The following is a 26,486-nucleotide window of genomic DNA, read 5'->3' on the forward strand; positions in this document are numbered from 1 at the left end:
CCTAATAGTGTAAATGAATTTCAGTTTTATGGGGGGTTATGTGAAGGGTAAAGATGTGATTTCTTCTAGGCTTGATGCACTGGTTTCCAGTCTTCTTTTCAGTGTGAGGTTGCAAGGCACTTTGCATAGACTACAGTGTCTAACTACCTGCTGCTCGCTGTAAATTCGTACTCCCAGCAAACATGCATATGTCTACGTATTGCTTAATATTTTCTTACCCTAAACCAGTGCACTGTTGATGCACTGCATGTGGTTATTCACACTATTCATGCCATCATTTGGATCAACAATGGCAGAAAAAGCAGCTGATACACTTGGTGTATGACCTAGAAAACAACAGATGCTTTTCATTCTCATTGTTGACTCTGTATATGTAAAATGTATGCAAAGCCAAACGAATTACGCATCATACCTACAGTTGAATAAATGTGCAAATACACATGTGGCTCAGAAGAGTGTTTACAGCAGCACACATACACAGTGCCAACGAGTTCTCAGCAGCGCTTGCAGAAGTATAATTAGATAGTTAATACGTCAAATTGCCCCAAAGCAAAATTTTTGCCATGATAGGCTACAAGTGAACTGCTGCTCATTAAGGCTCATTCTCTTTGAATTTGGCTCTCGCCGGACAGAACATGCGCAGTGTGCAGCGTACTGCCTTCAGTCAGTGGAGCAGCTGTCCAGGGTTTGGAATTCCAACATGGCAGAGGCTGTGGTCAGTCTTCACCTCACTAACTTGGAATGGTTTCAAATCGTGAGCAGCCACGCTTAACCCCAGCGAGCCATTCATCTGCACACTCACTGGATCGATGGTACTATAAACCCTGACGCTGCCCTGTCACCTACACAGGTAAGTCCTGTTATGTCTCTCAGTGATGCGAACAATTAAAAAGAGAAACGGAGCAGCTCTGCACGCACAAATGCTCGCAGCGAGAGAGACGGTGTCGCGCGTCACAGAGCTGCAGCGCAGTCTGTGGCCAATCATTCTGCGTTCTTCGAATCAAAATTACCGGCCGCTGCTTTAGAAAATACCAAAAGAAGATTATGAAGTTGGAAAGGGACTTTACAATTAACGTGCAGCACTCCGTTGTGTGAAGCGAAGGTTACACGCACGGCTGAATCCAGTCTCCAAAATAACTTCCCTGCAACGAGAAGTTTTTGCATGTCAGCCTGAATAAAACTTGCCGCGATAACCGCAGGCGGGTGGTTAATAGATGGGTTGTCATTGCGCGCTTAGTGGGACAACTGCTGGCAAGTAATCTATTTTAAAAGTAAAGGGAGGGGGCATCACGCTGGTTTAGCCTCTTCCTCTAATGGGCGGCATGAAGAATGTGTGTTTTGTGTCATCCACAGTCTCTCACATGCTTCCTATTCTCTTGTTTCAACTCGCGCAAGAAGTGACAGCCTCCAGCCGCGCCTGTGTGGCTTTTGCGTCTCCTTCCAGGGCTTTTTCTTTTTTTCTTTTCTTTTTTTTTTGCTTCGAAAAATATGAGTCGCACGATGCGTTCTTCTTCGTTTTTATTATTCTTAATTATACGCTCTAAATGAATACCTACAGGAAGAAAAGGGGACCGTGCGTTTTGAAAGTTGTGAAATCCGATAGCTGAGCAAAAAGTGGCTGTAATGAGAAGCAACCTTTGGAATTCCTCCTCGTGAAAATTCCGTTTCTGCTGTTTTCCCTCTCCTCTTGTTTTTAGGCTTGAAGACATGATCACTAGCACCAGTATATATGGTATGTTCAATTTGTAATTATCTTTAATATTATTATTTTTAATTGTCATATTTGAAAAAAGGCTTCCATTGCAGTAAATGTGTGTGTTTTTCTTTGTGCATGCCTGGTTCATCTACAGAAGTTTACTTGATTTAGGTTAAATAATTTAATGATTGTAGATCATAGACGAGGGTACATCGTGATATTAATTTTGTACAAGTGGCATTATCAATTAAGTTCAAAGTGCCTTGTGTAGGTTAAGAAATTTGCCCCCATTTTAATTGGTTTGGTTTCTGTAATTGACATACTTGATGTCCAGTTTTCATTTTTCTTTGTCCTTTCCCTGCTTTCATTTCCTTGCATGCATAACTCTAACAATTTGACTCCTTTTGTTAGGGTTACAAATTAGTATTAAGAGCTCTCATTTCAAACCTACCAGCAATTCTTATATGGAGTCTGATTTTATAGTATAGTTTAACCATAAATAGAAATATTTGCCCATCTAGAAAATTGCATTTTTTAAACATAGTTTATTTTCAGATTTATGACATGGCTTTGAATTAATGGGTGTCTTCAGAGTTGTTAGAACATAAATATATTGTCATGGTTCCACAGTAATCAGGTTGCATCACAAATATACTATAGTTATGAAGCATGATCTAAAATAATTTATACAACAAAACTACTGGTAATACAAGCTTGCTGTCTTGTTTCAACATTACAAAATACCTGATGAGATAACCCAAGTAACCCAAGTTTAAGGAAAACACACACTGCTTTTATCTTTAGCTGTCACAATCCAAAAAGACCTACAGGTGAAACAATATCGTATTTCCTCACAAATTAGTTCACAAGCAATGTATAAAAAAATGCTGTCATTTATGGTAAAGTGGAAATGATTTGTGAAAAGCCAGTAAATGAACGCAAAGTCAGTGAAGTAACAAGTTGTGTGCTTTCTCTCTTTTGCAAACACTTTGTCCTAAGTGAACCTTTTCCACCTCCATAGAACAATTTACTTAATTGTGTTCGCACATTTCATTTGCATGTTTTGCTTTGAGAGGAAATTAACATCATCAGCAGTGAGCTGAAGTATGTTTTCATTCCTCTTCAAAAATAACAGCATTCCAGCATCCGTCACTCAGTGGAAAAAATGTACATTACCGCCACGTTCATTATGTTTGAGTGTTTGGTTGTAATGTGTTTTTTTTTAAGTGGGTATTAATTTTGTCGGTTTGATTTTTTTTAAAAATGTTTTTCATATTTATACCCCATGTGTGGTAGGTATTTTTATTGCAGACTTTTGGTCTGAGCTTCTCTGACATGCACACTGGCTGAGACTACACTTTGTTTTAAACATTAAAAAATATATTTTATTTAATCTGTAGCCAGAGCTTGTAATCTAAATGTCATGTACAGTGTATACGATCTTTAAATGTATGATTTCAAATGATAGACTTGTGTAATTTAACTGACAATTTAAAAAAAAATATATATATATATCGCAACGCATGCATTTTCCTGGAGGTTTACACCTACAGTATAATTTTTGTGGATATTATGACTTCAGAGGTGGGTTTATGGTTTTATCTTGATAAATTTACAGTATTTGTACGCACAAAATGGCCTTCTTACTCGCCCTGAGCATACTTATCAGGATTCAAACCCTGGAAGGGTTCCATGTATGAGCTCCTGCAGCGTGTTAGCCGATTCTTGCAGATCCTTACTTAACCCCAGACACCTCTGTTGTGCATGGAAAAGAAGCTGACAGCTCTGTTTATTTCTGATAGGATAGCACTTATGATAACAACCTAAGCTGCTATTTGACACAAGTCTCAGTTTTGACTCCTGTTTTCATCACCTACTTTGCCTTATGTCACACATGTTCACACTTTTAAGAGTGAGTGCAAAGAATAACAAGAAGTTGCATGAAGTAAACTAAAAAAAAGCTGCATGTAATTTATGGCAGAAGGATATAGAAATATTGACAAAGGGATTCCTTGCTAATGGTGGTCAAAGAAATACATTTCTTTTCCACACTGCAGTGCAATGTAATAAAATGTTTGGGTTTTTTAATCATACTTTAAAAACAATTTGGATATTTCACTTTTTTTTTCTTGCTTATTTTACTGCTGCTTCTTTATATGTGCTAATAGCGTCACATAAATCTAAACAGGTTTCCTGAAACACAGTGTAAACAAATTAAAACAACAGGTGATTTCTTGATTTCTTGTTGAGTACATCTATAATTAAGTAATATAAGTACACAAACATGAAGCAAAAAATAATTATGACTGTGCATCTTGTGAATGCATCTTGTCCTTGTGAATCAATTTAGCTTCTCTAAATCTCTAAATGTTCTGTCTATAATCTAAAGTGTGTAACATTACTAGTGATCACTAAAATTGACAGCACGGTTTAAACTATTACCTTAGGGAGGTGGTGTGTGGTGGAACTGACACTTTATATATGTACTAATCACAACAATTAAAGCCAGCCCCTGAATACCTTGAGCTGACTCTCTGTAAACACCCCGTGGGATGTCTGCAGGGCTTTTGTAAATAGATGAAATGCTCATCTTTACAGACTGATCTATTTGTCGGTAACTAGATGAAATCCCATTCAGCCCCTTGACTACAGTGTGTTGTACCAGATCAGTGCAGGATTGTCATCTTTCAGAAAATATGTTAAGTGGTGTCTTTCCTGTTTTTCATATAAAAAGCAAGGGAGTCCCCAACGGAGTAAGACTCAAGCCAAAGGGACAGAAAAAAAAACCCTCCAATCTTTAACATGTTCCCCCTCCTCTCTCTTTGTTTCTTTCTCTGTTCGTCTCCTCACTTGTATCCACATCTCTGTCGTTTCCCTTATGGCAGCTTGCTATGTTATCTGTGTGTGTTTCACTCTGCACTGACAATTCTTGCAGTGATTTAAGTTGGACTGCATTAGAAGGTGGAGGCAGCTGTCTGTTGCTATACTGAGGGACGTGTTTGCTCTACTGCAAAGATGAAGGACCGTGAATCCTTGACATCCTCCCTCTCTCTTCCCTCCTCCTCCTCCTACCATCTCATTTAGACACAGTGACTGTCTGCTCAGACTTGTTTTTTTTCCCTCTGAGTGACAGCATATGGCATAGACATTTTCTAAAATGCATGTGCCTACTATTGGCTGCTTGTACTTACCCTTCATATGTCTCTTAGCTGCGGGCCTGTCACATTTTTTTCTAATTCTAACAAAATACTCTGACATTAATTTAGTTTAACAGGTAGTAATTGATAAAACAATGCTGGCTTTATATTAAAGAAGCGAACAGATATTCAGAGTCTGCTTTACTACTGTCTGTAATTTAAACGGCTCTTTAGAGTTCCTTTGTTTATTGCAGTTTGTTTTATTTTTTCAGTCAAAAAAAAGAATGTGCAGTGGCGCTTTTGTGTGTCTGTGTGCTTGCAGGTCAGCCAGCCTGTTTTTCTTTGTGTATATTGAGGACCAGTTTGAGGATGGACACGGTGCCCTGTTCTATCTTTAAAGATACTGGTCCTCGCATAAACATGCTATAATATCATTACGATCCATACCATAAAGCATAATATGATTACAGAGCTTAGGATTCAGCAAATGGCTAATTATAATGGCAACACTTTCATAGGGTACGTTGCAGGGGCAGGTTTGTCTAGGCCCTCATTGCCAGGCATCTTATTTACACAGTATAGCATTTGTTGCCTTAAAGTCCTTGTTCTTCTCATTTCCAGCACACTGAAACAAGGGCTTTGTTTCATCTCCTTCACATGAGGTGTCTCTACACTCATAAGAAGAGAAGGCAGTTCAGCGCCTGTTGGGGATTGGCTAGAATAGACAATTCCCAGGTGTACTAAACTAGGTTTAGCACTAAGGCTTTTAATCTGGACTTGTAGGAGATTCATGTGCATTCATAGATTTGCCTCTGTAATTATCATACCCCCAGTGGCAGCCACAGAGACGTTTGCCTAAATCACTGATGTCCTCATTACACTGTTTACATTTTAATTAGTCATGCAAAATTCTTTATTTCTAACCGACCAAAAAGATTTGGTTTCTGCCCAGACTGTTTTGTGGCTCTTTCTGAATAGTGTCTGCGTCTTGCAAAGAGAACTGTTGCTTTCCCGTGTTTTTCATCTGTTAATGTAGCTTTCTTTACATCTCTCAAGCGTTTTATAATTACATTTATAATACAAAATATAATTGATTGACTGAGAATGTCATTCAGGTGCTTTATGAGCAAGGTCTGAATGAAGAGGCAGCAGACAACTCTAGATGACAGTTCGAGGATGTTATTCCTCTCTGAGAAATAACAACATTATGTCCTTATGACTGAATCTGCTTCCATAACTTTAATTTATTTCTTTAGCCAGATAATTTACTGCTACTCAGAGGCAGTGAATACCCAACACTCAAGGAGTATGATTAACAAAATCTACAATTCTATGACTTTTGAAAATAGCTGGCACTCTGAGCTGTCATTGTATGCCTGAGTACTGTTGCTTATCACTGAATAACCTTGGTGAAGAGTGGTGTTTGTTCCTGTCCTTCTTCCAAGGTGTTTTCTTTTTTGTGCTTGCTGTTGGGGAGGTTTTTTTTATTGTGAAACAGGAGCAAGCCTTTCACTAGAGGATAAGAAAAAAACTCAATATTTTTGCTGTATTGAAATTCCACTTGTGTTCTCACAAACCAGTGTCTGATTAAACTGGTAATCGAGGCCATCATTCTACTGATTTCACTGAAAGCCCATGCAACTAGACAACCTTAAATACTATTTCATTTCACCACGTTTGTCAGACTCATTATAGGTTATTCCTAGTGGTAAATACCCTACTTCTTTTATGTAAATTGTCACATTTGTCTTGGTGTTGGCTTGTCCTAATCAATATTTAATTGTGATAACAGCTGACTGGCTTTGATCCTGCTACTGTGATTCTAAATGTAGCTTGCTCTAAATTTAATTTGGATTTCTTTTTTTTTAAGTCATTTTAAATAAATTTCTCTCACAGACTAACAATGTGTCAAAACCATTTTACTTTGCAATCGTCATAATGACAATATAATAGTGTTATAATTCATAGACTGGAACACATCCTTGTATAAATTTCAAAAATTATATTCAAGAGCATGCACACATTAGCTCTGAATATAAGAGTTCATCTTTTTTACTGGGGGTTTTTTTCATCCCCTTTTCATCACACCTGAGGCTAATTGTCTCAGATATCAATTTGAGGCATTTAGCTAAAACGATGATCAGATGAGATGTGAGCTATCAGTGGTTTCCTTAAAGTTCTTAGCGACTCATTCATCCTCCGTGGAGTCCGGTGACTGCCGGGCTGGCATTGTGCCAGGAGCTAGCAGAGGGAGCCTTGAGTGCCAGGGTCGAGAGCGTGCGTTGAAGTTTGCCTGATGATGTGGAGAGGAGGGAGATGAGGATGAGTGGAGGGAAGGGGAAGGGGGGATAGAAGGTTGAGTATATGCTGCCATGAAGGTTTAAGGTGTCAGGCTGCGGCAAAGGCAGCAGGTGTCTGCAGTGACACTGTAGTGTGACCACAGCAGTCTGCGCAGAAGTAAATCGGGAAGACTGGATACGTGGGGAAAGAAAGAAAAAAAAATACTCGTTGTGTGACTATTGTTTAATAATAAATGTAGATAAGTTAAATTCATAAAGCTGTTTCTAACTCTTAAGTGAATAGTCCCGGAAAGCCTTGTTGTCTTGCATATGGCCTATTTGACAGTCCCTCTTAGAGTCCGCCTGGTATTAGATTAATTTAAATCAGGAGACGAAGGAGCGCAAGAAATGAACGTTCGAGAGTTCAGCATCATCACTGAGCTTTATGAGGGCTGACACTTCTTTTGTGTTCATTATCAGGAAATCACCTCAGGGAGTCGTGTTGACTTTGCATGCTCTAAAATAGCTGTTATAGTGGACTGCCCCACACTCGCTTGCTCACATCCACCGCAAGTATCTGGGGAGGCAAGGTGGAAATGCCAAACGAAGGTTTCGCTGAGAATAGCTAAACATAGTTGAAACTCCCACTTTCGCAACGGAAATCAAGCCATTTGTCCATTTGTCTGTCTAGGATGTTGCTGTCAGTAAAGAAAACCTTGTGTTCTGTTTGTGATACCTGCTTGTAGTATAGTCTTGTAACTGTAGACAGCAGAATGGTTTCATACTTTTAGACGGCGTTTGCTGCACTGTATCCAAGTCACAGATTATCTTTTTACTTGGTGGAAATATCAGTTTGAAGTGTTTTTATTGATATATATTTACTCTAATGTTGTCCTTTGGAAGGAAAATATATTATTATATCATTGTTGGCTTTATTCGACCTGCACGCAGCATTTCTATATGGTACGGAACAATAGTAAATTCATTTACTTGGAGCGTGATGTTTCTGCAGCACAAGCCCCTGACTGCATCGCCTCTCCCACATCTTTAAATGGATCCCATGAGTCTTCAGCTCTGTTGTTTCCATTATTCATTTCAAAACTTCCATGTAGCATGGAGAGGCTAGAGGGGTGAAAAAATAATTTTATGTCTGAAAAAATTGATGTAAAGCAAAGTCACTGCTTCATGCAAAGTGTGCCATGCCTTGGGAGCATGCGAGCTGGTGTACTGTAGGAGGAGGGAGTGTTTTGGGCAAGGGATGGACTGTATGTGTGCATGCGTGTGTGTGTGTGCGTGTGTGTGTGTGTGTGTGTATGTGTGCGCACGCGCCTGTCAGTCTGTCAGTTAGGTCTAATGTGGCTCCCTAGAGGTACCTGGGGGAGACCCATCTAGCACCCAGTCAGCCTCTGCTGGCGGCCAAGTGGTGACAACGGGTTCCCACAGAGAGAGGAAGTGTCATAGTATGTATGTAAACTAGTGACAGATGACTGGAGACATGTGGCCTGTAGACACTGAGCCTGAAAGTAAAGCAGTTTTGCTTTGGCTTCCTTTCTTTCTTCCCACTTGAGACCTCAGAGAGTGAGCATCAGGCTCCACAACAGCGCGGAATACAGTGACAACAGTTCAAAGATGTGAATAAAAAGGATGCAAATCATTTGGCATGAAAAGACACATGCTATGTGCAAAGGTTTTGTTTGCCTTTGAAAAGCTGTAGCAAAGGAGTGAGGAGTTTTTAGTGTGCAGAGCTTCAGGCAGCTTTTCTAGGCCACAGGTCATATGGGTCAGTGTTACACTCCCTGCAGCCTCACTTCAACCCTCGGTCTTGAAATAGAACATGCAACGTCACCCAGCCAGGAGGGAGGTAGATTCCAGACCTCAGTGGCCACAGGCTGCACATGTGGAATCTGCTCGTGTAGTTGACCCCAAGTGTTTGAAAGTTAGAATGCTCCCAGTAGAGTATTGTTATTTCATGCATACCCAAATGAGCACGGCTGTACAATCTGCCTTCTACAAAGTGGACCAGTATACTTTACTGTATGTTCACTCTGTGCACCATTCATCATGGGAGCTCATACTAGCCAGAGGCAGATTTATTTAACTATCCACACATAAACCTGGAAAAAAGGAAAAAATAAAAAATAAAACAAAAATAAAACAAATAAACAGAGGAGTAAATGTTTTTTTATTGCACATTTCTGCCAGAAGGACTTGTGCCTACTTTCCTCTTTCAAACATTCATTGTAATAGAACAAGCAGCACATGGGCGATGGGCAAAAGCAGAGAACATTTAACAATCAAAGCTGTTTTTTTGTTGTTTGCTTGTTTGTTCAGGGTTTTTTTTGGCTGTATCAACATAAATCAGATTAATTAAAATTTAGGGCACAATAGTTGTTAAGAAAAACTTAAGAACAGAAGATGTAATAATAATAATAATGGATTGCATTTTATATAGCGCTTTTCGGGGCCCTCAAAGCGCTGTACAATTCCACTATTCATTCACTCTCACACACTGGTGGAGGCAAACTACAGTTGTAGCCACAGCTGCCCTGGGGCAGACTGACAGAGGCGAGGCTGCCATATCGCGCCATCGGCCCCTTTGGCCATCACCAGTAGGCGGTAGGTGAAGTGTCTTACCCAAGGACACAACGACCGAGACTGTCCGAGCCGGGGCTCGAACCGGCAACCTTCCGGTTACAAGACGAACCGGGAACTCTTTGAGCCACGATCGCCCCATGTAAGGGACAACATCACGCAGATTATTGAATATATCCTCAGTATTTTTTGAAAAGCCTTTTAGTCACCCATCTTTACTAAATTCAGACACATTATAACAATATGTGTAAATTAATTAACATTAATTAACATTAATTCAGTGAATTAATTCATTTCTTTCTTTTTAAATTTAATGCGCTTTGTGTAGTTTGGCACATTGCAGGAAGAATCTTAGCACATGTTTACAATAGCAGAGGGACGAACAGTTGTCTCTCAATATTTGATGATGAATAACATAAAGCACAGTGCTGCTGTGTTATGTATATAGTAAGACACGGCCATTTGTTAGCTTGGATATCAAACTCCTCACCAATTTTCTTACAGTGACCATTGAAGAGAAAGCTATATTTCCAAGCGACGGTCCTGCTTTCTGTCAAGGGAAGTAAAATCCATCAGCACTGATGAGTTCGTGCTCCATCGAATATATCCATGCCAAACTGTTTATTGTGAGGTCTAATAGTGCTATTGTGCTATTCTCTAGTCCATGTGGTCCAAGACCCAATTCACATTTGGGCAATGGGTGACCCTAGGTTGTGTATATTGATGAGTGGGATTTGTTTCTTAATAGAATTGTGTCTAATTAATTAGCTTTAAATTGCTTGAACTCTGAACATGCGAATACAGCACAATGCGGAACAATCATTATTTTAAACGGTATAAAGAACCGCATATTAAGTCGACATAATGAAATGCTGGAGATCTTTGTGTCTGTTTATCCTGTTTGTGATACTTAACGCATTGTAGTGTATAATTCGCATCTCTGAACTTTCTCAAGGAATGGATTTATAACCCTTGAAAAGTGTTAGTCGAACAAAGAAAATGTAGAAATATTTTTAATGCGCACCTCTCAATTTCTATTAATTACCTCATTTATTTTTCACAGTTGCTTTGTGACACAGATTGACCTTTTTTCTTTCCTTCATTTCATAATCTATTAAGGAATGCTCTGGAATAATTCTCATTTCACATCCCTTTCTGCATTCATGTCTCATTTATGTCAAAACACTCTGAAGGCTCCCCATCTCCCACTTTCCTCACACTGGTTTACAATTGCTTGCACTATACTGCCTCACTCATTTCTGCTTTTGGAAAAATTAAAGTATTAGAATTACACTAAAGTACACTACACTATTACCCTTCTTAAGCATGGATATAGTTGCAACAGTCATCTATACAGAAGATAAGCATTTATTCCAACCACAGAAACCCTATTACAAACGTCTAAGCCCTATAAAATAATTTCATGATTTTGAGTTTTACAGGGCTGAACTTCATTTGATGTCATGAAATTTCCGTAGAACCATTGTAATGGGAATTTTAAATGATGATATGTACTGTACAGAGATACAAAATGAATGCTAATATGGACTTTTTCAATAATCCATAATGCGTTTTCCATAACGTTACCTTATGTTGAAAGGTCATATTATCCTGCTATTGTCACATGCAAAATTTATATCAAAATGTTTTTTTTCTAAATTGATTTTTATAATAAAGCAAGAAGATTTAAAATTGTGATTTGACAAAATATGATCCTGCTTTATGGAGAAACCCTAACACATAAGAAACAATCCAGAGATCTGGCAGCAAAAGGATTTTAGGTGTTTTCTAAATTGTTATCAGATTTTTAAAAAATAACTATTTTTTTCACTTGCTTTTTTAAAAAAGTTCTTCCTTTTTCATTTGTTTCACATTGGATTACTTAAAGAGGTCGTGTCAAGGCCAGCTTGAAAAATTACAAAACTCTGGTTATGAACAAGGCATAGAATTTTATTCTGGAAGTATGTTGGAGAACACTGTGCATCAAAGGGCAGGTTGAAAATCACGTTCACTCAGTGTCTCTGCATTTTACTCAACAGGTGTTTGTGTATATAATCTAAACTGAATATGCTTGAAGATAAAAAATAGTTGTGCTGTCTTTTATTTTTCACGTTTCAAGTTCTGAACTCTACAAGGAGGAATGGAAAGTTGTCAGTGTCTTTATGTTTTGCTTGTTCTAATATTTGTTTGCTGTTAAGTGAAAGATGTTGGTATCCTCCCTCACATCACTGTAAATATTACTAATATTTAAATATAACAGTCATATTAAAGTTATTTGTATAAAACACTGAACAAAATGTCTCCTATACTGTCATTGGATTTGTTTTTACGGTCCAGCTGCAATAAGAGCTGATCTAAGCAGGTATTCTTGGTTTGTCACTTTAAAACCACTACAGTGGAATATTAAAAGATTTACACCCTTTTTTTTCCAGAGCATTGCTTTCATCACTTGCATAAAACTTCCAAATTCCATTTGAATTTAAACACACTTTTAAAAACAAATGTCCTATTGCATTTCCAGGGTACTGTGCTCACCATGCCACCTCTTACAGTAGAAGCCATTGTTTGCCAGTGGGCGAACCAATCTCCTGGACAGCTCTTTCCTTGTAAAAGTTCCCCTTCACTACTTCACTTCAGTAACTTTATTACAGTATAGCTGAGAGATTTCTATTTCATATTGACCTAAGATTGCTTCAGTTGTCTCATTTCACCTTTTGTCTGGCCTGTGTTGGAGAAGTGACCTTCTTTGAGACTTGCAGTCGATATCACAGAATGCTTCAGAATGCTTCAGCGAAAGGCTGACAGCAGTTACAGGCAAACATCCTTTTTCTGTTCACTTGGCTATTTTCAATTAGAGTTCAATTTGAACTTTTAATCACTTCAATGTGTAAGAAATGGTAAATAGAACAACAGATGGCCTTGGATTTCTAGTGTATGCAAAAATAACGGCCAAGTGCTTTTGGATTGAATTCTGTAGGGAATGACTTGGGGCAAATTTAAATACGTTTTGTCGCTCCTTTTTTGATTTGTTTTAGGGTTTTGATTTTTAGTTTGGTTTTTGTTGTTTTTTTACCAGTAATATATAAAAATGGATGGCTCCCCATTGGCAGTCTAGAGATTTGAAACAGCGGCCATCCAATGAATGGTTCAAATACCCCAACTGATTGCGTCATTTGGAATTTGATCAAAAGGAAAATAAAAAACAATTCTGATTTGTGCCTCAGCATTGGGAACAATTACCTTTTTTTAATAATGTCATTGCATTGATGTCTTAACCAGGTTAATATGGCTAAAAGCCTAATATTTGGAAGTGGAAAGCAATCACAGTTGTGACTGGACCAGTGAACAAGATAATCTGTTAATTTCCAAAGGGGCTTAGCTTGTTGGTTTCTAATTCAAGTAGCAGGTTTTCGGCGAGACCAGTTCAATACCTTACAGTAAAGTACAAGTGATAAAAATCACAGAAACAAGAAAACAAGCTAATAAATAAATAACCCATATTTACACCTTCCTGTTTGCTTTTTTCCATACTCTTGTTCCTCTTGGACTGGGGAGTTCCTTGGGGTAACAGGACTTTTGGGAATGAAAATGTTACTGAATAGCTTTTGGTCAATGAGCCTTCGTGTATCAAGGTCACAATCTGCCTCTCTTCTCTTTTGAAGTGTGTAAGTGATCCCTTGAGGAGTGGAGTAGCAAAGTTCATATAGGCTTGCAAGATCACTGCTTCTACTGTATGTGTGCTCTATGGTTAAACAAGCTTCACCCAGTGCTTGAGTTCAATGACTGTGTTCTTTTGACTAACAAGCCATTTGAGTATTCATCAGTATTATGCACTACAGAACACTATGAAGGCTCTCTCCTGTAATTGTCTTAGTTATATTCACTGTACAAGTTTTACTTGTGCATGGAGGGCTGTTAGTTTAGCATATGTGTGGATTTAGCTATACTTAGGGTAGTAATGGAAGATGTAGCCTCAGGGGCTTCTTGGCCTGAAGACTTATGGTTTAATGAGCATCATTCAGACGAAAAAATGACAGCTCAGAGATTTTCTCAACCTATGATTTACTGAATTGCAAAGAAATATGTGGAATACATGTTACCCTAGAGCGAATATTTGGAGTACATAGTAAAAATGCATTACGCTTTTAGATTTGAATTTCAGAATTATAGAGATTTACAAATGGTGATTGCAACTACTAGGGCCACTTTGGTTAAGCTATTACTGTAGTGATGACTATTAATAGGTGGTCTACTAGTATTGTAATGGTAATTTTATGCCTGGCATTAATACCGTTTTTTAAATTAAATATTATGTATGACTTTAAAGACAAGTAGTATGCCTCACATTTGTTCAGCTAGTTTATATCTCTGCAAAATAGACCACACCAGTTTTTGAGATAATTTAGCTAACATGCCTGGCTCATAATGGTAATCCTATAATCTTATGTAAAAACCTAATAAGCAACCAGTGCATTAGATTAGGGGTGCAAAACATGCAGACTTGGACCTAGCAATAGTCCAAAAGAGGGTTTGCTTTGGTGCACCACATGACTTTGCAATTTAGAAATTGTCAGACATAAAATAGTTTTGATAAGTTACAAAAATTCTAGATTTGAAAGTTTTATTAATTCAAATCTACTGGTAATGACAGTCTTAATTCCAAGTAATCTTAGCAGACAGCCATCTCTACACTAGCTAATACAAGTGAGTTGGTGTGTAGATGTGTGGCTGTCTGTCTCTCTATGTTAGGCCTCTAATGGACCGATGACCTGTCTAGGGTGTACCCCGCCTGTGACAGCAAGGACAGGCTCCAGGCTTCCCACAAACCTAAGCTGTATAAGCGATCAAGAAAATGGATGGATCTTATTGTTTTGGGTGAATTCCTATTCAAGGCCACATGTTATTTTGCCCACCACAGACAATGTCACTCAGTGGGGGGAATAGTACATGCAGTTTGGTTATGTGTTTTCACGATAGGCAGTGATTACATGTGGGACACCAGTGAGGGATGATGATGATGATGCGCAACAAACTCTTTGTGGTAGGTGAGGATACCTGAACAGAGTGGACTGAGATCTTATGGAGTAAAATGAATTTTGTGTGTGTGTTAAGCCTTTGGTGAAGTGCCCTTTTTGCCGGTGCAAAGAAAAAGATGACTTTGTAGTTATGTGTGAAGGAGGTAAGCTGTCTGTTTGCTGCCCTTCCCAGGAGGAGCTAGCAGTGACAAGGTCAATAGAAAACTAAATTATGAAAAAAAAAAAGCCTAGAGAAGTCTTTGTGCAATTTCGAAACTAAGAAAATGTTAACTAATCTTGTACCTACCTCTAAATTTGATATTAGATGTCTATGGACATATACGAGAAAGAATTGTAGAATTGTAAGAATTGTAACTTGTTGTGCCATAAGTTATAATAATGGCATAATTAATTTATATATGAAATGCATTCTTGATGCCATATTTATAGTATATTACTTCACCAACTGGATCCTGATTAGTGGGATTATATTAAAGTTTTAATTTCTTTGCGTTCTCATTGCCGGGCTTTATAAAGTATTTCAAGTTAAATGTCCTGGATGCATTAAATGTTTTTCTCTAAGCAAACTGAAGTCTTTTATATCTTTGTACTTAATTTATCTGAATAATATGTGACTGAAATTAAATCACACAAGTTTAAATTTCTTAAATGCTACTACTCCTATTTAAAGAAACTTGCAATTATGGCAACTTGTTGTGTGTGTGTGTATGTGTGTGTGTGTGTGTGTGTGTGTGTGTGTGTGTGTGTGTGTGTGTGTGTGTGTGTGTGATCCACATTACATTAATTCTTAATTCTTGTTAATAAAGACTATTTCATGTGAAGTTAGGGTAGCTGTTTTAAATTACTGACAACTTGCCCTAGTAATTTCAATTACAACATTTTTTAATAAATATCAAATTAATTTCAGTACTTAATAATAAACTTAATTTGCAAAACTTTTTGTGTGGAAGACGTTTCTACATTTTTATTGCCTTTTAAAATTTGATTCTTAACACGATTCAGTACATTTTCTTTAAATTTTCGGTGTCAGTGTCTTTTTTTGATATTCCAGAAACAACCCAGTTAAGTACAATAATAAATGGATAAAAAGTAGTATAATAAATAATAAAATGTGAATTTTAAAAATCCTCCTTTAAACCTGTTTTTTTCCATTATTTATTTTATTTTGACAGGAGATATAATATGTAATATTGTAATATACATAAATGATCTCATTCATTGTTAATCTATCAAATCAGCGGGTTCATTGATAAATTACATTGTTTCTAGTTATCTGAACTGTGCAAATGGCTCAGCATTGGGTAGTTTTAGATAGATAATGTTAATACATGTGCTCAGGCTAAAGTCAGACACGTTTTCCTGTTTGCTACTTTGAAATGGTGCTTCCTCTGTTCCAATGGGTTTCAAGCTCATATCTTCCTGTATTGTTGGCATTATAAAAACACTTTCAAAAGATGCCATAAACATACTAGAAGCACATTGTACAGTCATTTCCTCCTTTTAAGTTTGGAGTAGAATAGAATCATATGGCATCATTTGACTTTGATAGTCTGGAGACCTGTAGTAATTTGCTACTATGGATAGACAGACTGAAATGTATAGGCAGTAGCTGCGGAAAAGACCGTAACTGAGGAAGGCATATCATTTCTAAATGAGGGGTTAAATGGCACTCTGCCATCCAAAGATTGGAGCTACTGCTACATGGAGCTCTAAATTGAGTTTAAATAGTCTTAACTTGATATGTGAGATGAATGACTGTAGCTATACCGATTACCATTTCACATTGTATTAGAATGTTTTGCCCCACCCCTACTTAGAATATCTCCAGTGAATTTGAATATGAATATCAGCTTGTTTTTATTTATAAACATAATTACTGTCTGTCTGCAATATTTTCACGCTTGTCAAGTAGAAAGCTCTGTGTGCAGAATAAAAGCAAAAGCTCCCATAATTATGTTTACGTCCAGCGATGAAAACCCCAGGGTTGTAATGATCAGTAATTATAAATACTTTTCAGCATGTCTACTGCCTCAGCTGGGACTATTGTGTGGTGTGAAGTGCAGAGTTTGTGCAGCTTAATTATGACATTGTACATGACTAAATGTACCAGTCTGCTTTAGCTCTGCAAAACACTTCCAGTGCATAATCACACTCAAGTTTGACTTTAAAGAGCTCATTACAGTTAGTTTTCTAAAGAGCGGCTTATTAAACACAGTTACCTAATAAGCATCTTTGGTGGTGCAAATTGGTAAAAATGGTAATGAGTCTGATTAGGCTGCGTTTCAATTACGACAGCTTTCACCCCCCACCTCCCCAACCCCCTGATTTCCCCTCCCCCAAAACCAAAAAGAGGAAGGAAAGTCCAGCTCTTTATGCTTGGGAACCCTCCTGGAAGGCATTTTGCTTTCTCTCTCTCGCTCACACTCACACACATAGACAGAAAAAGGAAAAGAAAACCACTCTGCCACCTCTGTGCTTCCTTTCAGCAGCACAGTAATGAATAGAGAATTGTGCAAGCGGTGGTCCAATTTACGCACTAGGAAATTGGATGGACAGAGTGGAGGCCCACTCTTGTTTGCTTAAAAACGGCCTAGGCTACCAGATTAATAGTTCCCAAAAAGGTCAGCATCTCTGTTTCATCGATGATGATCACTCAACTTGAAATTAAACACCATAACGCAGCATAGCATAACATGCCGAATGTATTTTCTGATCTTCTCTGATGATATTTTATTTATAATGTATAACTGAAATTGTTCTATATTATTCTGTGCAGGACAATTATGTGTTTTATCAGATAATTCTTGCCTTTATCATGGGGTCAGTCAGATGTCTTATGAACTAAATAACTCCAGAATTGGACACATTTTCAATACAAATGTTTACTTACAATGATCATCTTAAATATGCCATAGAGGATTATTGAGACCAATGAATTAACAAACAGAGAAAAGTCTAACAAAGGCCTTATTTGTGAGTCGCTGATGAGTGGAATTTGAGCTCAAGCCCTGAGGCTATCTGAAAACATTCCTCTAATAGAGTTCTCTGTAATTATACCATTTCAAAGAAGGACAAAGGATCTTGTGGATGTTGTATTTGAATTTCTATGAGGGTAGAATAAAGAACAACGTTGTCATGTAAAACCAAAGTAGGTGCTTATTATATTAATTTGCTATGTGTGTGTACACATGAATTTATGCCTCTTGATGGATTAATGTCTATATGTGTAATTATTTGCCTGTGTTTATTTATGTATAGTATTTATTCATATGCTTTCTCTTGGGATGCATTGATCATCCATTCTATAACATTTGTTCTTTATCAAGCCATTCTCTGATTTTTGTTAAAATACTACTGTTTATAAATGTTTCAGTATAATTAAACTGGTTGATGCATTCAAACAATTTCAACACCCAGTGATACCAATTAAGACTGGAATGTGTCGTGTTATTGCTGGTGTATGTAATACCCATTTATTTAGGCCAGGTTTAGGTGTAAGTTTTTCTTTTTTTTTTTTTGTAAGTGCAAATGTACTTTATTTTAGCAGGGCGTTGAATTTTGATCATCTTGAATGGTCTCCTTTTTATAAAATACTTGATGTTCAGTTATCTCAAGTATGCTTCGCTAGAAGCACTTCTTTGCTTGTCCAAAGTGGCACATTGTTCAGAGAGGATTAGCTGTAATAGAAAAAGCTTACTCAATAAGCTGCGTGCAATTTTGTTATTGACAAAATGTGCCTTGAGTGTTAAAGAAGTCTATTGAATGATTTTACAGAGACCATCATCATGATACTTGTGGGTAGTGCAGTGGTAGTTGCTGCTTTCAAAACAAGGTCCTCATTATATATATATATATATATATATATATATATATATATATATATATATACAGTAGAAAACACATTAGCAGAGAGGAATAAAGAAAAGGGGTGTCAGACTGTAATGGAAAAATATTTTTTCCTCTGCAGACTCTTTAATTTGCATTTGACCCACCTACATACCTAGCAAAACAGTTGATCTGGAATATAATGAGTGACTAACACAGTAATGTTAGTCAGTAACTACTTTTGGAATTCTCAAGCGTGTAAACGCTTCATTTTAAGTTCCTTAATATTAGAAATATTAGATTAAATACACTTTTTGCAAGATTTTGTGGTATGACATGTATGACTTTTTTATTTTATTGTTTCAGATTTTAAAGTTTATCACTGTTCTCCATAGTAACAGGATTTGTTTTTACATGTCATTTTCTACAGTATAGCTATGCTATTTTTATGTATTGGCTTTTTGCCTCAGGTTTTCTTTCCTTTATGATTAGCTTGGATGGTTGACAACCATGTGAGCTATAGCATGGATCTCTTTGACTAAAACCTTGTAAATTAACACAATTAGTGCAGCATCATCCCGCTAATTAGCTGCTGGTGTCTAGAGTTGCTGGTGGGCAAATAGCTGGGAGGGAGTCAGAAGGGAATCGACAGCATTTGTAATCTGGACATTAGCTGATTGTTGCTGTGGTATGGACTTAACCTACTGAAATATACAGTATAACACTACACTGCCTCTTTAACAAAGACAGACATTCTAATGGGCAGAAACAGTTGAGTTGAATGCATCCTCTCTCATATCTTCTTGTGGCATTTGGTCAGATTAGTGTTCATGAGAGATGTGAGACTGTGCACACTATCAGATTGTCTTGAGCTGTAATCTCTAGTAATCTAAATTCTTTGGGGATATAGTACACCCTCTGATAATCTCAGAGTAATAGATGACAGTGTGAGTAAAAAGTTTTATTTGCAGATTTATTTTAGTATTTAACTTGATTATTTCTGTCATTCAAACCTTTAAAGCTACATAGAGAGGCTGGGGAGAAAAAGACAAGTGAAGCATGGGGGTTTTTTTTTGTTTTTTTTCCCTCATCCTCACTCTGCCGATGAGGGAGCAGTAGGCAGACTCGATGTGGATGTAATTCATGCTGGGCTGAGGGGTTTGTGTGATGAAAGCAACAGAGCGCTGCCAAGGAAGATTGCTTTGCTGCTGTCCTCCAAGCAGATTTGAAACTGTCTCAGAATGCCTCAGATGAGAGTTGGATTATAGACTGACCTGCAATGTCTGTGTCACTCTGCTCTGTGTTGGGTGGATTATACCACCGTTACCAAGTGATGGGTCCCACATCCTCATCGTGTCTGTGATGTGTATTCAGATAGTGTTTTCTGTCATAAGAGACATATAGAGATTATGAAGCAAATAGTATTAAACATTATATTTCTGATATTGTATAAAATGTACTTAGTACATAGGTTAAACAAATATATCTTCTTCTTTTCTTTTTTTTTTACTTTGTACAGTTTTTTACTCCTCTTACAAAACGGTCATAAAAACACCTATGGACTTCAGTGTGTTTGAATTTTTACAATTTGACTGTAGAATATTATTGCATTTAAATGATGGTAAACCACAATTCAATGCTTACATTTATATATTTCTTCCCTATGTGAAATATCCAGGTCTAAAGATGCAGTGGACCCCAGAGCACACACAATGGGCAGAGCAACACTTTGACATCTCATCCACTACTCGCTCGCCAGCACACAAAGTAGAGGCCTACCGGGGGCACTTACAGCGAACATACCAGTATGCGTGGGCAAATGATGACATCTCTGCGCTGACTGCCTCCAATCTGCTTAAGAAATATGCAGAGAAGTACTCTGGGATCCTAGAAGGCCCAAATGAAAGAACCCTGCTGTGCTCCTACTCTGATAGCACTACTGGACTCATGAATGGACGAAAGTCAGAGAATGAGTCCTGGCAGGAGGGGATTTACCCAATGAACTGTGCTCCAGATGTTATATCTGTGAGCAAAGCTGGAATGACAGCTGCCCTACCCCCTACAGATGTGTCAGCTAGCATAGGCAGCTCCCCAGGGGTGGCCAGCAGTTTGTCTGAGCCTAGCTATTCCAGTAGTAACTGTGGAAGTCACACAGCCACTACTCTCCACTCGGGCCTCCCCTCTCAGGAATATACTGCCAGCTACAACGGTTCCTACCTGCATTCTAGCTACAGCGGCCAGAGTACCCCCGCCCTCCCATCCCCACATCCTTCTCCTTTGCACAGCGCTGGGCTATTACAACCCCCTCCCCCGCCTCCTCCTCCTAGTTTAGTGCCGAGCTACAACACTGGGTCTCCAAACCTTCCCAACTACAATTATCCTCCAACAGGGTATGCTTCGCAGGCTGCAGTTGGCCCTGGTTATAGCCCTGGGGGAGCACCCCCTCCTTCTGCTTATCTGCCGTCTGGTATTGCAGCTCCTACACCAATCCCTCCCTCCACATTGCCTGGCTACACCTACCAGTCCAATAATCATACCCCAATTGCACCAACACCTTTGAATGGCAGCACATCCAACTCATTAAAACGAAAAGCTTTCTACATGAGTGGACATGGAGATATGGACTCAAGCTATGGTAATTTCAGCTACAACCAACAGCGCTCTGCACAGAGCCCCATGTACAGAATAGTAGATGGCAGCATCTCAGACTCAAACAGGGGCAGTGGCTTTGAAAGAAATGCTGAAGCGACATCTTTAGCTTTTAAACCAACAAAGCAGCCAATATCTTCTGATCAGCAAAGAAAATTTAACTTGCACTCTGGCAGAGCACTAACTCCTCCATCATACGGCTCAACAAAAAGCTCTGCAGGTGATCTTAGAACTACTGAGCCCTACAGCAAGTTTGAATCTCCCATGATGAGCGAGCAAACCGAAGAGCACAGACAGCACCTCTCTCACTCCCTAACGGGGTCTGATATAGGTACAGCTACCTCCTCCATCCATGCTGCAGAGGAACAGCTGAAGAATAGTGATTCCAACCTTGTAGAGCTGGTGACCACAGAAATCCTTCAGCAAGGCTCCCCAGTGGACTGGAGTGACATTGCAGGTCTGGATATGGCCAAAGCAGCGATAAAAGAGGAGATACTATGGCCCATTTTAAGGCCAGATATGTTCAGCGGACTGGCCACGTTACCTCGGAGCCTCCTTTTATTTGGACCTCAGGGAACTGGTAGGACACTTCTGGCACGCTGCATGGCCAACCAACTGGGGGCTGCCTTCTTGCGATTAAGCAGTTCAGCACTGGTGACCAAGTGGTTGGGAGAAGGGGACAAGATCATCCAGGCTTCTTTCCTCATGGCACGTTGTCGCCAACCAGCAGTAGTCTTCATCAGTGAGGTGGACCTACTGCTGTCAGCCCAGCTCAGTGAGGAGAGTCCTGTGAATCACCTGAAGGCTGAGCTTCTCATACAGCTTGACAGTATTTTGACCTCTACTGAGGACCATGTTCTTGTGGTCTGCTCCACAAGTAAGCCTGAAGAGATCCCAGAGTCCCTGCGGAGGTACTTTACCAAGAGATTGTTAATTCCCTTGCCTGATGGGACTGCACGCCATCAGATAATCAGTCAGTTGCTCTCACAGCATAACTACTGTCTTAGTGACAAAGAGATGTCACTACTTGTTCAGAGGACAGAAGGCTTTTCAGGACTGGATGTGGTCCAACTCTGTCAAGAGGCTGTCGTAGGTCCGCTCCATGGCATGCCCGGTACTGACCTGTCAAATATCCACCCCAGTCAGATGAGGCCAATCTCTTACCAAGACTTTGACAATGTGTTTTGCAAATTCCAGCCCAGCATATCACAAAAAGAACTCGATGTGTACACTGAGTGGAATAAAATGTTTGGTTGTAGTCAATGAAATGGACCTATCAAACACAGTTTCTTTAAAACCAGTTGTTGAGTACAAATAAGTGTTTAGCCTTCAGTGAGGAAGAAAAAAAAAACAAACAGTGATGACATGAACATGCTATATAGAGTAAAGGAAATTTCCTTTTTTGGCTTCTGACAGAAGTTATCAGTCTGGACGTCAGACTTTGGTTAAAATCAGAAAAGAAACTTTATATGGCTAAATCCATGTGTTAACTACAACTCAAACAGCTTGGAGAAGATGCCCCACATTTTTGTATATACATATATATATATTTAAATATATATATACTATTCTGCTGATCTTGAGATTTAGTTGCTATCAAGTGCCTGAGGTGGTGCTGTTTAAGTTTTTTGTTGTATTTTTTTGCCTCACAATCTTCATTGGTGAAATGTGCTAATACAAAAAAAAAAAGCTTTACAATGTGACAAAACCTTGCTTTCTCTTTATTATTGAACAGTGTTCTTCAGCTGTGTCTGTTTTGTGCTCTCTGTGAACACCCGTGGTTAATTTGAGCTGAATTAAATTTACTGGCATAATTTTAGTTGGGGTTCATTACCTTACACAGATTTTATGCATGTGTAAGTCATTTACTTACCATAACTTTGGTATATCCATTATTTTTAGGTGGAGAATATGAGAATTTGTTTGTTTGTTTTTCACTCAACTTAAATTTGGTTGATGTGCTATAAATAAAAGTGACAGTTACATTTGTTGAAAAAAAGCTGACACAGTGAATTCAATTTCAACATTAAATTACTATGTAATTCTTGTTAAAATATCAGAATAGTCACAATGTAAAATTCTACCATTTTTTCTTTTGATGTTCTCTATTTGACAACTCAGGAAAGTGATGATGATGTTGATGATATGTCTAGTACCTCATGAGCTTGTATCAAAGCACTACACAATACACAAGCATCTGACTTGCATTTAAAATCGCATCATCTAACCGTGAAAGGCTATTTAATACCTCAAAATGAGAAGTTTCCTGCAATGAATGTTTGAGAGTCATTCTCATTTATTTGTCTAGGATTCTTTAACTTTGAAATTAGTTTGAAATGGAAACTTGTTCTATGATCAGACAATTGCCTTTAAAAATAATGGAATCATTGTGTATCTTGAATTATAGCCTTAAAGAAATTTCTGTTTGGAGCATTTTTTCCCCTTTTGGCTGTCAAAAGAAAAAAAAATCTTCATTTACATCAAATAAAATGATCCTGTTGTTTAGTTCCCAGTTTGCAGACACAAATTCCTAGCTTGTGGTTATGCAGAACTGAAAGAAATACAAAGGGTGTAGACAAACATCTTGGGGTTGAGAATGACGACTGCCCCAAGCGATTTCATTCCATCTTGCTGCTGTTTTATCATTAATGAAACCTAAGGATTATGTATAGCCCAAGTTTCTTTCTACCTCAGTTTCTTTGTTATCTCTGAAAGACAAATTCATAGGGACAGCAAAATGTCAGCATCTCTTCTGCTTGTTCGATTAGAAAATCCTTTGAAAACGAACAAAACAATTTCTGGAAAAAAAATCTATTAGCTTTACATTTTGATAACTGCCAAGAACCTTGTTACTCACCATATGATATACGTAAAGGGGAATGCCACTGAATGTCAGGTTTGTGATACACTATGCCTTTGCCTTAAGGATAATTTGCTCTGTGTTAGCCAAGATTCACCAGTGATCTTGTTGCTGTACCTTGCTAGACCCCTGAATCTTTGTCTAACATAGACGTGTGTAAGCCTGCACATGTTTTGTCTTAAAAATGATTCCATTATGTTGAAGTTTACTTTTCCTTCTTAGGCTATAACTGTAACATCCGTGAATTGAGTGGCATTCCCTTTTAGGGACATTTCCGAAGGCTAGTCTTGCATTGTCTGGTAAATTGTTTTTATTTCATTATAATTTTCACACTTAAACTCGTACAATGTTTTCAATCACTATTTGCTGCCATTTATCAGTACATGCCCATGCAACATTTCCAACAATAAAAGAGCCAATCTGATAGCTGAATTGGCAAGTAAAAGTACTGAATGTATTATGTACTCATAGTAGTAACGAAAGCAAAGCACTCGCACATTGAAAAATGCCACTGAAGTAGATGTAGATGTAGGTGGGTAGAGGCACTTAAGGACCGTATTTTTTTTGTTGTTGTCTATTGCACATATTTTATCTTTTATCTTTTATTAGACAACATTCACAATGATCACTGCTACCTGGTATGACATCATTAATTTTCGAAGATCCACATCAGGATGTTTTCAAAGCATTTAGAACAATTAATCTACCAGCTGCACCAAAAGTATGTTTCTAGTTTCATATAATCTATGTAACACTTTACAGAAGAGTAATCTAAGCAGTTTAATTAAATCCATACAAGTAATTGTAACTGGTAAAACGGTAACTAAACCCGACACATTTTGATCAGCTTAGGGACAGAATCATTGTATTTGCTAAGTTTGAAAATTGTAGACCTACACATATTTGGAGAAACAGTAATGAAGAATATTCATGCCCTCTTCACTTATTTATTATATTCAGTAGTTTGTTTGTTTGTAACGCACGACTACAGTCAGGATCGATCATGTTCTCTACATGTAATACCAATGGTAATTTCCAACACCAGTTCTTTGAAGGGACTGGAATTACCGGGAAGTTATAAAAAAAAATAAACATACATTCATTGTAAGTTCATTAGTAGTAATAATTGTCGCATTATGTCACTTGTAACAGTCATACTCACCAGTCACATGCAATTTTTCTCAAATGAAATTATCCTAAAACATTGTAACATTGTTACATGAAATTTGGCCACTGCTCAGGGCAAACACATGAAATTGGAAAAAGTTGATGCTACTCGTAAAAGCCCTTACACATCAAGTATTTACTGCCTTTTATGCATCTGTTTGTTTTGGTTTTTTTTTTTTAATTTTCTCTCCTATATAAGATGAAAACAGTTTTAAGGAAGCTGCGAATTTACCTTTATTGCCGGATGTATTTATGTATAATTGGAAAATCTCTTGCCATCTCACTGGGCATTGTTAAGTTACAGAATCAAAGTATGTTAAATGTTTAAGAGATACATGAGCTTGTGAAATAATAAGTTTCAAGTCTCACCCCATCAAAGTGAACGGACATAGCATATCTGCATGGAAGACAAATACACATATGGTTAACTTGTTTATTACAGAGTTTGGTAGAAAATGACACACTGGAATATGAGACTGAATATAGAAGTTTTTTTCTTGTTGTTGTTGTTGTGTTTTTTTAACAAGTAGGTACTAAGAAGCCTTGAGCACGATTTACAAGCACAGATTTCACAAGTACAAAAGATCAACTGTTCACAAGCAGCAGAGATGTACATTGAAAGGGGGAATAGTCCACTCAAATTAAGTTGTATGTAAGTAATCTTTCGTGCATTTTAGAGAAAGCTGTCTCCCAAACAATGTGTAATAGAGCACAATGTAACACAAGGCACATAAAATGTTACATTTCTATGATTTTATTTGTCATGACAGCTAAACGGTACACCTTTTTTTGACAAAGATCTGATATGAGGAAAACTTAGACACATTTATCAAAATACATTGTAAAGTTCAGATGTTGTAGATGTTATTATAAACCATTCAGTATTGAAGGTGATGTGGGTATACAGTCACAACATGTCAGCAGAACCTTTGATAAGCACATTGACTCTCAGTCACTTGTATCATCTTTTTCAATATCTTTCAGTTTTTCTGTGATTTGATTTTGCTGAACTGCTTAAAATGGTGTTTCCATCATGAGTTTTTTCAGTCTGGCATTCTTTATAACCTTTTCTACCTCATTGCTACATATTTTACATGTAGTACTCATGTCCTGTCATTTTGAATGTCATGCATTTGTGGATAAAAAATTTAAAACAAACAAAAAAATGCATAAAATAAAAGCTTGCCCTTGAATTTGAGCAGTCTACCTCACAGAGACTGTCTTTACGCTGTCAAGAACTAGTCA

The 26,486-nt window shown here is 37.9% G+C and overlaps 1 protein-coding gene across 2 annotated transcripts; it reads left to right on the top strand.

Annotated features, from left to right (window-relative positions):
* Positions 1-688: 688 nt before the first annotated feature.
* fign (fidgetin) lies at positions 689-26,486 on the top strand. 2 transcript variants are annotated; one of them, XM_040028199.1, is made up of 3 exons: positions 689-850; positions 1,698-1,732; positions 20,244-26,486. In XM_040028199.1, exons 2-3 carry the CDS (start codon positions 1,708-1,710, stop codon positions 22,478-22,480), a joined length of 2,262 nt encoding a protein of 753 aa, XP_039884133.1. In that variant the 5' UTR covers positions 689-850; positions 1,698-1,707; the 3' UTR covers positions 22,481-26,486. The 2 variants fall into 2 exon arrangements, with proteins under 2 accessions (XP_039884133.1, XP_039884134.1); XM_040028200.1 differs by lacking the exon at positions 1,698-1,732.

Source organism: Simochromis diagramma, unplaced genomic scaffold (assembly GCF_900408965.1).
Source record: "Simochromis diagramma unplaced genomic scaffold, fSimDia1.1 OVJJ01000343.1, whole genome shotgun sequence".
NCBI classification, from domain to species: domain Eukaryota; kingdom Metazoa; phylum Chordata; class Actinopteri; order Cichliformes; family Cichlidae; genus Simochromis; species Simochromis diagramma.